The sequence below is a fragment of the Cherax quadricarinatus genome, chromosome 20, assembly GCF_038502225.1.
Source record: "Cherax quadricarinatus isolate ZL_2023a chromosome 20, ASM3850222v1, whole genome shotgun sequence".
Lineage (NCBI taxonomy): Eukaryota > Metazoa > Arthropoda > Malacostraca > Decapoda > Parastacidae > Cherax > Cherax quadricarinatus.
Genome location: NC_091311.1, coordinates 2,700,765 through 2,714,897, shown reverse-complemented (window position 1 = coordinate 2,714,897; position 14,133 = coordinate 2,700,765). Strand labels below are relative to the sequence as shown.

The following is a 14,133-nucleotide window of genomic DNA, read 5'->3' as shown; positions in this document are numbered from 1 at the left end:
ACCTGGTATGTGAAGGGACGGAGGAGAGTCTCACCTGGCAGGTGAAGGGACGGAGGAGAGCCTCACCTGGTAGGTGAAGGGACGGAGGAGAGTCTCACCTGGCAGGTGAAGGGACGGAGGAGAGCCTCACCTGGCAGGTGAAGGGACGGAGGAGAGCCTCACCTGGTAGGTGAAGGGACGGAGGAGAGTCTCACCTGGCAGGTGAAGGGACGGAGGAGAGCCTCACCTGGTAGGTGAAGGGACGGAGGAGAGTCTCACCTGGCAGGTGAAGGGACGGAGGAGAGCCTCACCTGGCAGGTGAAGGGACGGAGGAGAGCCTCACCTGGTAGGTGAAGGGACGGAGGAGAGCCTCACCTGGCAGGTGAAGGGACGGAGGAGAGCCTCACCTGGCAGGTGAAGGGACGGAGGAGAGCCTCACCTGGCAGGTGAAGGGACGGAGGAGAGCCTCACCTGGCAGGTGAAGGGACGGAGGAGAGCCTCACCTGGCAGTTGAAGGGACGGAGGAGAGCCTCACCTGGCAGGTGAAGGGACGGAGGAGAGCCTCACCTGGCAGGTGAAGGGACGGAGGAGAGTCTCACCTGGCAGGTGAAGGGACGGAGGAGAGTCTCACCTGGCAGGTGAAGGGACGGAGGAGAGTCTCACCTGGCAGGTGAAGGGACGGAGGAGAGTCTCACCTGGCAGGTGAAGGGACGGAGGAGAGCCTCACCTGGCAGGTGAAGGGACGGAGGAGAGCCTCACCTGGCAGGTGAAGGGACGGAGGAGAGCCTCACCTGGCAGGTGAAGGGACGGAGGAGAGTCTCACCTGGCAGGTGAAGGGACGGAGGAGAGCCTCACCTGGCAGGTGAAGGGACGGAGGAGAGCCTCACCTGGCAGGTGAAGGGACGGAGGAGAGCCTCACCTGGCAGGTGAAGGGACGGAGGAGAGCCTCACCTGGCAGGTGAAGGGACGGAGGAGAGCCTCACCTGGCAGGTGAAGGGACGGAGGAGAGCCTCACCTGGCAGGTGAAGGGACGGAGGAGAGCCTCACCTGGCAGGTGAAGGGACGGAGGAGAGCCTCACCTGGCAGGTGAAGGGACGGAGGAGAGCCTCACCTGGCAGGTGAAGGGACGGAGGAGATCCTCACCTGGCAGGTGAAGGGACGGAGGAGAGCCTCACCTGGCAGGTGAAGGGACGGAGGAGAGCCTCACCTGGCAGGTGAAGGGACGGAGGAGAGCCTCACCTGGCAGGTGAAGGGACGGAGGAGAGCCTCACCTGGCAGGTGAAGGGACGGAGGAGAGTCTCACCTGGCAGGTGAAGGGACGGAGGAGAGTCTCACCTGGCAGGTGAAGGGACGGAGGAGAGGCTCACCTGGCAGGTGAAGGGACGGAGGAGAGTCTCACCTGGCAGGTGAAGGGACGGAGGAGAGCCTCACCTGGCAGGTGAAGGGACGGAGGAGAGCCTCACCTGGCAGGTGAAGGGACGGAGGAGAGCCTCACCTGGCAGGTGAAGGGACGGAGGAGAGTCTCACCTGGCAGGTGAAGGGACGGAGGAGAGTCTCACCTGGCAGGTGAAGGGACGGAGGAGAGTCTCACCTGGCAGGTGAAGGGACGGAGGAGAGTCTCACCTGGCAGGTGAAGGGACGGAGGAGAGCCTCACCTGGTAGGTGAAGGGACGGAGGAGAGCCTCACCTGGTAGGTGAATGGACGGAGGAGAGCCTCATCTGGTAGGTGAAGGGACGGAGGAGAGCCTCACCTGGCAGGTGAAGGGACGGAGGAGAGTCTCACCTGGCAGGTGAAGGGACGGAGGAGAGCCTCACCTGGCAGGTGAAGGGACGGAGGAGAGCCTCACCTGGTAGGTGAAGGGACGGAGGAGAGCCTCACCTGGCAGGTGAAGGGGCGGAGGAGAGCCTCACCTGGTAGGTGAAGGGACGGCGGAGAGCCTCACCTGGTAGGTGAAGGGACGGAGGAGAGCCTCACCTGGTAGGTGAAGGGACGGAGGAGAGCCTCACCTGGTAGGTGAAGGGACGGAGGAGAGCCTCACCTGGTAGGTGACGGGACGGAGGAGAGTCTCACCTGGTAGGTGAAGGGACGGAGGAGAGTCTCACCTGGTAGGTGAAGGGACGGAGGAGAGCCTCACCTGGTAGGTGACGGGACGGAGGAGAGCCTCACCTGGTAGGTGAAGGGACGGAGGAGAGTCTCACCTGGTAGGTGAAGGGACGGAGGAGAGTCTCACCTGGTAGGTGAAGGGACGGAGGAGAGCCTCACCTGGCATGTGAAGGGACGGAGGAGAGCCTCACCTGGCAGGTGAAGGGACGGAGGAGAGCCTCACCTGGTAGGTGAAGGGACGGAGGAGAGCCTCACCTGGTAGGTGACGGGACGGAGGAGAGCCTCACCTGGGAGGTGAAGGGACGGTGGAGAGACTCACCTGGTAGGTGAGGGGACGGAGGAGAGCCTCACCTGGTAGGTGAAGGGACGGAGGAGAGCCTCACCTGGTAGGTGAAGGGACGGAGGAGAGCCTCACCTGGTAGGTGAAGGGACGGAGGAGAGCCTCACCTGGTAGGTGAAGGGACGGAGGAGAGCCTCACCTGGTAGGTGAAGGGACGGAGGAGAGCCTCACCTGGCAGGTGAAGGGACGGAGGAGAGCCTCACCTGGTAGGTGAAGGGACGGAGGAGAGCCTCACCTGGTAGGTGAAGGGACGGAGGAGAGCCTCACCTGGTAGGTGAAGGGACGGAGGAGAGCCTCACCTGGTAGGTGAAGGGACGGAGGAGAGCCTCACCTGGTAGGTGAAGGGACGGAGGAGAGCCTCACCTGGTAGGTGAAGGGACGGAGGAGAGCCTCACCTGGTAGGTGAAGGGACGGAGGAGAGCCTCACCTGGTAGGTGAATTGACGGAGGAGAGCCTCACCTGGTAGGTGAAGGGACGGAGGAGAGCCTCACCTGGTAGGTGAAGGGACGGAGGAGAGCCTCACCTGGTAGGTGAAGGGACGGAGGAGAGCCAGTGCCTTATTGAGGAGTCGAGGTTTGGTGGTGGCGAAGGTCAGAGGTTCGATGTGGTAACCTATAGTACAGTCAACCTTCTCCTCACGGTCCTGTGTGATGGCAATATTGAGGGAGAAGTCTGCCTCCATACGCTCCACAGCGCCGATAACACCTGCTCCCAATTAGAAATGGGAATGAGGTCAATAAATAGGAATGGGAATAACAATAATAGAGCATGCGATGGCTGTCAACGAAGCAGTTTTATTACTGGTGGAAGTTTTCGATTTTGCTAAGTGTGTGAGGATATTTGAATTGTAAGATTTTTAATTGCGAAAATTAGTTCAGTATTGCCTATACGGGGTTACTGATTATAATAATAATAATAATAATAATAATAATAATAATAATAATAATAATAATAATGATAATAATAATAATAACAATAATAATAATAATAACATAGTTAATAATGTAAGTGAGAAAGAACAAGTTATTAAGGAAATAAAATACATATATGAAGAGCAGCATACAAATATGAAAGAACTCGCTGATGTTAAACATGACTTAGTATAAGTAACAAAACTCGCTGAACAAGAAGCTCAAACAAGATGGACGACTTTAACTTATGAGTATAACTTGACCGTAACTAGCGGGAGTACCTGTGTAGCTGCCATTCTGAAGTCTGTGTCCCCACTGGCCGTCCCTAGGCTCCACAAAGATGTAGGTAAAGTTCAGGGAGCGGGCAATCTCCCTGAGCATGTTGTTGTCGACGCAGTTGTCGGCAGGTACCAGGTGATCTCCTTCCTTATGGTAGCAGCTGAAGGGCTCGTAGACGAGCGTCACCACCCTCATCTGGTGGCCCTGGAAGTTCTACACACCCAACACGCCACCCATTAGATCAGGTCACCACTGGTGTAGTAAATAGTTGAGTAGGTAACTACAGTAGATATTAGGTAACTACAATACAGTCGACCCTCAACTAACAGCGGCATTAAGTAATGGTAATTTCGTCTACCGGTGATTTTTGCCGTAGAAAAAATGCCTTAACCAACGGCGAAAAACTTAACCAACGACGTTTGTTGGGAATGTGTCTATGTGCCCGGAGCGCGGCCTGAGCGGGCCCAGCCACTCCGAAAGTCAGTGTGCCATTGTTTACAAGCTGTTGTGGTCGGTTTCCACGTGTGCTTACCATATATTTTGTATAATTCCACTATTTCTAGTGCTTGTAACTGCTAAATAAGCTACCATGGGTCCCAAGAAAGCTTCTAGTGCCAAGCCTGTGTTAAAAAGGGTGAGAATTACGATGGAAATGAAGTCCTTCTGGAAGGGGATTCTCCTTCCAAGCAATAGACAATTCTGAATTTCCCTGCTGCTGGCACATCACTCATCAACAACTCCACAATAAAGGTAAGTGACATTTAATTATTGTTTATTTAGCATGTCTCGTTCCCTTCCTTATAAGGAAATGTATATTTCATGTAAAAAAAAAATCAGATTTTTGTGTGTCAGGAACGGATTAATTCTATTTACATTATTTCTTATGGGGAAAATTAACTCGACCACCGGCAATTTCGACCAACGGCAAGCCCTCTGGAACTGATTAATGCCGTTGGTTGAGGGTCCACTGTAGGTAGTTGTTTAGGTAACTCAAACAAGGAGTGGATTACAATCTTGGGCTGTCAGTCAGCAGTCTGAGAACAATAATACTATAAGAACTTTAACTGACACCAGTCAGTCCATCTATCATCATTCTATCACTCAGGAAGAGATACATGTCTATGGCTCTTCCAACAAAATAAGCAGACTCTTGGATGTCACTACTGCCCGGCTCCGGCTGGGTTACAAGTATCTTTGGCAGGTTAAATCACCACCACCAGATGTAGACCAAACGAAATGTAAACTTTGCCAGATGGACTACTGTCACACCCTGCGTCACTATGTACTGGAGTGCGATAAATTTAATGAATTTAGAGACAACTCACTCAGATATGTTTAAAAAATGTCAAAGTATTTTATCCACTGTGGTATATTACAAACCATTCTGGAAAAATACCCTGACTTTGCTCACTGTATGTGTGACCTGACTCATGTTTGCAGAAATAACTCAATATTAATGTGACCAGAATTAAACTTTGGGGTTCAGTCCTTGGACCCATTATGTACCTCAGTAATCTTTTGACTACCGCCCACAGGATGGGTATAAGGTGCGTAATAATGATATTAAACTAACGGTAGGTTGTTAGGCAACTACAGAAGGTAATTAATTAGGTTACTACAATGAGTATTTGGTTAGGGAACCGCTTATGCAATAGGTAACTGAGTGGAAGAGTTTGGGTTAAGGAGAGTAGGGCGTAACAGAGCCAGACGAGCTTCCAGGAGGATAATGGGTATAATGAGAAAATAAGCAAAATATTGCCTTGATTTTGAAACAGAGAAGTTGATAATGCATGGCTGAATCTTGAGTACAAGACCTTATTTGAGCGAGTCCATGGTACAAAACCTTCTCAGTGGGAGGATTTCAGTGCATTTATTTGTTCACATAAAATAGAATAACAGCACATTGTTTATGTACCAAGTTTTGATAAACAAATATAAAAATAGCATTTTAAATAGTCGGGATCAAATTTTACTAATACAGGTGAAGATTTGGGGCTCAGGTCGCGCCTTCGGCTCATAACTAACTGACCCAGGTTTAATCCATAGGCCATTAGAAGCGTTGGCCATGTTTCTTACACTTTTTGCCACTGGTCACCTAGCAGCAGATAGGTATCCGGATATTAGGTGACTGCTCTTGGTCGCATCCTGGGCAAGAAAATGGAGGAAGAGCATAATTATATAGGTTTAGGTTATGAAATAAGCTGAAGTGAGATAAGAGCTTCTGGCTTGCACATTCAGTGATGTAGGGAAGAAATGCAAGTAGATATACCCACCTTAAAGAGGTTTGGGAAGAGAGGCGTGTCACTGAGAAAGCCAGTGGTGACGCTCCACTCAGCTGCTACCTTCAGCTGAGGGTTTCCTGAGGCGCAGTAGGGACACATCTGTAGCAGCTGGTACACGTTGGATACCCGAGACACACTCGAGGAAGATCCAGTAGTGTCTTGCTTCACCTGTGACGCCACCACCAGGTTGTAGCTCGTTCCTGTGGAGGATCACTAAGTTGAGCTCAGGTCAGAGTGTGATGGGCTGTGTAGTGCTGGGTACATCTCGGTACATGAACCTCGGTAGGTGATGCCTGAATGGTGGTATAACAAATAGTTAGACAAAATATCTTCTTCAGTGGATGGTATCTTGGTACATGACTGGATGAAGAGCGAACCAGGCTCGAACCTTCGTCTGCTGGACGGAATCCTTGGTAAGAAGATGAAGAATAAAAGTACACGAAAGTATGAACTTCAGTTATTATAGACAGAACGAGAAAAAAAAATGTGGATTTTTTTTTTTATGTATTTAGAAACCAGGTAAATAACTCACTGATAGACACTCACTAAGAACCAGGTACCATGAATTCTCACAAGGGAGAACTAAGAATGTAGAGCCAGGTTCTCACCAGGTATATAGTGCCAGGTGCTCACCAGGCATAGAGTGCCAGGTGCTCACCAAGCATATAGTGCCAGGTGCTCACCAAGCAAATAGTGCCAGGTGCTCACCAAGCATATAGTGCCAGGTGCTCACCAAGCAAATAGTGCCAGGTGCTCACCAATCATATAGTGCCAGGTTCTCACCGTGCATATAGTGCCAGGTTCTCACCATGCCTATAGTGCCAGGTTCTTACCATGCATATAGTGCCAGGTTCTCACCAAGCATATAGTGCCATATTCTCACCATGTATATAGTGCCAGGTTCTCACCAAGCATATAGTGCCAGGTTCTCACAATGAATATAATGCAAGGCTATCACCATGCATATAGTGCAAGGTTCTCACCAAGCATATAGTGCCAAGTTCCCACCAAGCATATAGTGCCAGGTTCTCACCATGCATATAGTGCCAGGTTCTCACCATGCATATAGTGCCAGGTTCTCACCATGCATATAGTGCCAGGATCTCACCAAGCATATAGTGCCAAGTTCTCACCAAGTCCTAACAATCTGACTGGTCAGAGACCATGCCAATATTAGCGGACGGCGGACCGAGCCTCCACCACTCCTCGCACTGATTAACCCACACGGGTCTAGCGCTTCGTGAAATACAAAAAAAAAAGAAAAACAGATAAGTTAGCAAATAATCATGAAAGATATCTTAATGACAACTTAATCAGGAGTGAATCAAGAATAAACCATACCACGGGTAGGGATAGAACCCGCGGTCAGACATAGAACCCGCGGTCAGACAGTCAAAACTCCAGACCGTCGCCTTAGCCACTGGACCAGCTAGTCAAAATATGATTCATCCAACTAGGTATATTTCTACACCATAGGAGGTTAGCACAGGCACCACTGTGACCACAGAGGTGGTCACAGTAGTGCCTATGCTAACCTTCGTATGGTGTAGACATATACCTAGTTGGATGAATCTTAATGTAGCTAGCAGGTCCAGTGGCTAAGGCGACGGTCTGGAGTCTTGAGACTCTCTGACCGCGGGCTCTATCCCCGCCCATGGTATGGTTTATTTGCAATCGTGTCATTACGAGTGAATCAAGAATGTTTGGACTGATACCCGCTGAGGAGACTATGGGAACAAATATTTAGCGCCGCACACTCACTGTGGGAGGATGGATACAGCATAGGATGCTCATAGCTCAAGGAGGATGGATACAGCATAGGATGCTCATAGCACAAGGAGGATGGATACAGCATAGGATGCTCATAGCTCAGGGAGGATGGATACAGCATAGGATGCTCATAGCTCAAGGAGGATGGATACAGCATAGGATGCTCATAGCTCAAGGAGGATGGATACAGCATAGGATGCTCATAGCACAAGGAGGATGGATACAGCATAGGATGCTCATAGCACAAGGAGGATGGATACAGCATAGGATGATCATAGTTCAAGGAGGATGGATACAGCATAGGATGCTCATAGCTCAGGGAGGATGGATACAGCATAGGATGCTCATAGCTCAAGGAGGATGGATACAGCATAGGATGCTCATAGCTCAGGGAGGATGGATACAGCATAGGATGCTCATAGCTCAAGGAGGATGGATACAGCATAGGATGAACATAGCTCAAGGAGGATGGATACAGCATAGGATGATCATAGCTCAAGGAGGATGGATACAGCATAGAATGATCATAGCTCAAGGAGGATGGATACAGCGTAGGATGCTCATAGCACAAGGAGAATGGATACAGCATAGGATGATCATAGCACAAGGAGGATGGATACAGCATAGGATGATCATAGCTCAAGGAGGATGGATACAGCATAGGATGCTTATAGCTCAAGGAGGATGGATACAGCATAGGATGAACATAGCTCAAGGAGGATGGATACAGCATAGGATGATCATAGCTCAAGGAGGATGGATACAGCATAGGATGATCATAGCTCAAGGAGGATGGATACAGCATAGGATGATCATAACTCAGGCAGGATGGGTACAGCATAGGATGATCATAACTCAGGCAGGATGGGTACGGCATAGGATGAACACATAACTCAGGCAGGATGGGTACAGCATAGGATGATCATAACTCAGGAAGGATGGATACAGCATAGGATGATCATAGCTCAAGGAGGATGGATACAGCATAGGATGATCATAGTTCAGGGAGGATGGATACAACATAGGATGATCATAACTCAGGCAGGATGGGTACAGCATAGGATACTCATAATTCAGGGAGGATGAACACAGCATAGGATGATCATAGCTCAGGGAGGATGGGTACAGCATAGGATGATCATAACTCAGGAAGGATGGGTACAGCATAGGATGATCGTAACTCAGGCAGGATGGGTACAGCATAGGATACTCATAATTCAGGGAGGATGAACACAGCATAGGATGATCATAACTCAGGCAGGATGGGTACAACATAGGATGAACACATAACTCAGGCAGGATGGGTACAGCATAGGATGATCATAACTCAGGAAGGATGGGTACAGCATAGGATACTCACTGAGAACATTGTGAGAGATGAACTGGTAAGGCTCCACTACATGACCAGGGAAGGCCAGGATGTACTTGCTGGATCCTTCATACCAGGAGTCCTCCCTCAGGCTGCTGAACGCTGCACCGATCCCCTGAATCATCATGATATATATCTAATTTGTTTCAGTGAGCTTGTGATATCTTGCCTTGTGAGTGTATTATATGACAAATTAAACCACGGTACGGGTGGGGCTTGAATTGGCGGCAAGTGAATCGTAGAACTCCAGGCCAGACGTCACTTGGCCAGCTGGCTGAAGTTTTACGACTCACCTGACGCGAGTTCAAGCCCCTCCCGTACCGTGGGTTGTTTGCAATTGTATCATTACGATTTCGTGAGTCACGATGACAAATTATTTTATAATTAAATCTTATTACAAATAACTCACTTCCAGGTCAGCAAGAACAACGAAGGCCACGCAGAATTCTTCCTGGACGCGACTGTGGCTCGTCTTGTAAATATAGAAGGTTGCTGGAGGCTTGGCCAGAAAGGTGTCCAAATCCCACACCATAAGGTCCTCTTCCCAATTGTTCACCAGCTGGCTCACCAGATCGTCCAGCTCATTAATCTTCATAATTGGGTTCGTTCGGTCACCCGGATTCATTTGGTTGCTGTTCTTGGCACCGCTGCTGTTTGTCTTGTATAGCACAACCTGGCAGTGTTCCGGTGTGAGACACGTGGAAAAAGCAGTCAAATGGAAATATAGATCATTCAGTTTGAAACATAGATCCTGCAGTCTGGAAACATAGGTCATGCAGTTTAGAAACGTAAATCATGCAGTTTGAAAACAATGGTCACATTATGCTCGAATTTCCTTTTAAATTTTCATAACTTACCTTGTGACAGCCAGGCAGGTGAAGGCTAACAGTCTGGTACAGCAGATGAGCCACCTCTCTTGTCTGAGGTGCTAGATGTGTCCCTCCCACTGTATGGGACGCCAGACTCGCACATACGCCAGCTAACGCCACCCCATCAGTTACCTGAAGGAGGCGTCTGCTAACACCTTCAGGTAGGGGCGCATTTGAGTTGGAGAACCCTTCCTCTGTTTCATTTACTTCTGACGCTGCACTTCTCAGAGTGTTTCCCTGTGGCCAAAAGCTTTCTGAGGGAGGTAATGACGCCAGGGAAGATGGACCCCCGTGGGTTTTAACTCCCAACGACGCTGCAGCCAATAGAGGAATTTCTAGGCCCGTGAATGTGAAGTATATAGTAAGAGCGACTTGTATGATCTTGCTTCCCCGGGGCCTCCTCATGGTACATACTTGAGAGGGAGGTAGATACTGCGTCAGATGTATAAACAGCCTGAGCAAAAACAGAAACCGTATAAGGAATGGCTGGAAAAGCGGGAAGGGAGGGAGAAAGAGCATGAGGATGAAAGTTAGGGAAGGAAGGAAGGAAGGTTGTGATTGTCTGCTTATACAGCAGACAGATGCCTCACAGTCGTGCAACTCTGAGATATGTTAGCGCGTGGATGTGTCAGAGATCTTAAGTCCCTCTTCATCGTCTTGAATCTTTGATGTTGATCCTATGATCACTGACTGTACAGTATTGACCAACGCCCACCCCAACCTGTCACTCCAACTTTCTTCTTGATACCAACAAAGGTCAACGCTAGTTAGTGTTCTTTCAAGGAAAATTTAAAGGCATTTTGATTTTGTTATTATTATCGTTATTATAGTTATTATATTAATTATATTTTTATTAGTAGTAATTAGTAATTTTTAATATATTATTATTATTATTATTATTATTATTATTATTATTAGTAGTAGTAGTAGTAGTAGTAGTAGTAGTAATATATGTATAAATATTATTATAATTGCCATAATTATTTTTCTAATTATTTTTAATATTATATAATAATAATAATAATAATAATAATAATAATAATAATAATAATAATAATTACTATTATTATTATTGTTATTATTATTATTATTATTATTATTATCATTATTATTATTATTATTGTTGTTGTTGTTGATATTATTATTATTATTGTTATTATTTTATTCATGGATAATAGGAGGAAATTATAATTGATTCTAGGGAAAGGGAACACAAATTCCTTGGATCAAGAGCTCTCCACCGGCATCAAGACTTCCACGATCACCTCACCATGAAGACTCTGTTATGGAGAACAATGATACCACAGTATCATGAAGACTCTGTTATGGAGATCAGTGATACCACAGAATCATGAAGACTCTGTTATGGAGAACAATGATACCACAGTATCATGAAGACTCTGTTATGGAGAACAATGATACCACAGTATCATGAAGACTCTGTTATGGAGAACAATGATACCACAGTATCATGAAGACTCTGTTATGGAGATCAGTGATACCACAGTATCATGAAGACTCTGTTATGGAGAACAATGATACCACAGTATCATGAAGACTCTGTTATGGAGAACAATGATACACAGTATCATGAAGACTGTTATGGAGAACAATGATACCACAGTATCATGAAGACTCTGTTATGGAGAACAATGATACCACAGTATCATGAAGACTCTGTTATGGAGAACAATGATACACAGTATCATGAAGACTCTGTTATGGAGAACAATGATACCACAGTATCATGAAGACTCTGTTATGGAGAACAATGATACACAGTATCATGAAGACTGTTATGGAGAACAATGATACCACAGTATCATGAAGACTCTGTTATGGAGAACAATGATACCACAGTATCATGAAGACTCTGTTATGGAGAACAATGATACACAGTATCATGAAGACTCTGTTATGGAGATCAGTGATACCACAGTATCATGAAGACTCTGTTATGGAGAACAATGATACCACAGTATCATGAAGACTCTGTTATGGAGAACAATGATACACAGTATCATGAAGACTCTGTTATGGAGAACAATGATACCACAGTATCATGAAGACTCTGTTATGGAGAACAATGATACACAGTATCATGAAGACTGTTATGGAGAACAATGATACCACAGTATCATGAAGACTCTGTTATGGAGAACAATGATACCACAGTATCATGAAGACTCTGTTATGGAGAACAATGATACACAGTATCATGAAGACTCTGTTATGGAGATCAGTGATACCACAGTATCATGAAGACTCTGTTATGGAGAACAATGATACCACAGTATCATGAAGACTCTGTTATGGAGAACAATGATACACAGTATCATGAAGACTCTGTTATGGAGAACAATGATACCACAGTATCATGAAGACTCTGTTATGGAGAACAATGATACACAGTATCATGAAGACTGTTATGGAGAACAATGATACCACAGTATCATGAAGACTCTGTTATGGAGAACAATGATACCACAGTATCATGAAGACTCTGTTATGGAGAACAATGATACACAGTATCATGAAGACTCTGTTATGGAGAACAATGATACCACAGTATCATGAAGACTCTGTTATGGAGAACAATGATACACAGTATCATGAAGACTCTGTTATGGAGAACAATGATACCACAGTATCATGAAGACTCTGTTATGGAGAACAATGATACACAGTATCATGAAGACTCTGTTATGGAGAACAATGATACCACAGTATCATGAAGACTCTGTTATGGAGAACAATTGTAGACAGCCTGTACTGTCTGCACAGACAGCCCATGCTGTCTGCCAGCTTAGTTCATATTTCGCGCCATGCTGGTGCTGCCACCTATAGGCTTTGCCACTTCAGTATGCCCAGACTTGCCTCACCCTCACTCACACAGCGGCCTAGCAGGAAGACACAAGGCCTCCCAGCTCTCTCTGTGGGATGGCCCTCCGGGCCATGGACTCAAACACACAAGCCTGTGTACCCACCACGACTTAACAATAAAGTAAGAAGCCTCCGAAGACGTATCATTTCAACTACCCGCTTTCAGCCCTACCAAACAAACCCGTTATAAATGGTAGCAGCTGTGGTCGCAGCAGTGTGTTTGCCCAAAGCGAGGAAGGAAGAGGTATGAAGTCATCTTCACTTCATCACCCTACACAAGAAGCATCCGTCTCTCAACAAGTTATCCTGATGTCGTGTCTGCACGTTTGAGCACCCAGACACAGGTACAAGCAGGATCCGAAATTTGCCGAATATCTTCGAGAATTGTAAGTGGCGTCCCAGTGACTCCACGCTACAGTGTCCCACGCTGTTTCTCAAGTCACGTGTTCAGCATCACTTGTATGTTGCTGCTGATGTTGTTCAGCTCAGCACAGCTGTTTCAGCAAGCCAGACGTGAGTTTTGTGGTGATTTCTGCGTCCAGTGTGAGCTTCTCCACGTGTTTGTGGGTGGAGGAGGAGGAGGAATGGCCAGATGCTCCCTCGCCATACACTCATCCACGCTCCTCGCCACCACAGTACCATACACCACTCACCACTGCACACTCCCTCTGCTGTGTTTTCTGCTGTTTTTCGTGTGATTCATTGCCAGAGCTGTGTATCCGAGTGCCCGAGGCCACTCGAAGCTACGTGGATCAGCATGCCACGTAGATCACGACACCACGTAGATCACGACGCCACGTGGGTGTGGGCGATGTCACGTAGATCTATAAACCACGTGAGTTACCGAGCCAGATGTCCCAGGCCTCATGCTGTGGTCTGTTGCCCGCATCACATTGACGTCACCGACGATGCTGCCCGACTTCATGACGTCACGATGTCTGCCTGACGTCACCTGGAGATGTCTGCTGACGTCACAGTGCTGCTGACGTCACCTCGCGACATCACGCCTGACATTACATGATGTCACCATCGAGTGTTCAGTAATTATTTCCGTATTGTCGAGAAGATTGAGAGAAAATATATGTCGTGTGTTAATTAATTCCTCTTAGTCAGTGTTCTCACATTTTAGTATGTCTTAGTGTCAGTTCTGTGCACAGAAAAGCATCATTTGCTAGTTTAAGCCATGTTGTACTGCGGTGTGTTTTTAAAGTTTCCGTGTGTCCAGTGAGGTCTGAGCCAGACCTGAGTAGCACCACTGTGTTAAGTCACCCGTGTGACCAGTGTGTTTGACAGCTATCAGACAGCCCTGAGTGACTGAGCCCTCTTGTACAGAAAGCTTCTATGCTC

At 47.3% G+C, this 14,133-nt stretch overlaps 1 protein-coding gene across 1 annotated transcript in view; it reads right to left on the bottom strand.

Annotated features, from left to right (window-relative positions):
- LOC138852973 (ionotropic receptor 21a-like) overlaps positions 1 to 10,308 on the bottom strand; it is a 31,532-nt gene extending 21,224 nt beyond the window's left edge. The window contains exons 1-6 of the mRNA XM_070086857.1: positions 9,892 to 10,308; positions 9,444 to 9,707; positions 9,026 to 9,149; positions 5,887 to 6,095; positions 3,616 to 3,826; positions 2,947 to 3,128 (exon numbers count right to left, since the gene is read on the bottom strand). Of these exons, the coding sequence (XP_069942958.1) occupies positions 2,947 to 3,128; positions 3,616 to 3,826; positions 5,887 to 6,095; positions 9,026 to 9,149; positions 9,444 to 9,707; positions 9,892 to 10,308 (1,407 nt within the window). The remainder of the gene's footprint in view (positions 1 to 2,946; positions 3,129 to 3,615; positions 3,827 to 5,886; positions 6,096 to 9,025; positions 9,150 to 9,443; positions 9,708 to 9,891) is intronic.
- Positions 10,309 to 14,133: the final 3,825 nt, after the last annotated feature.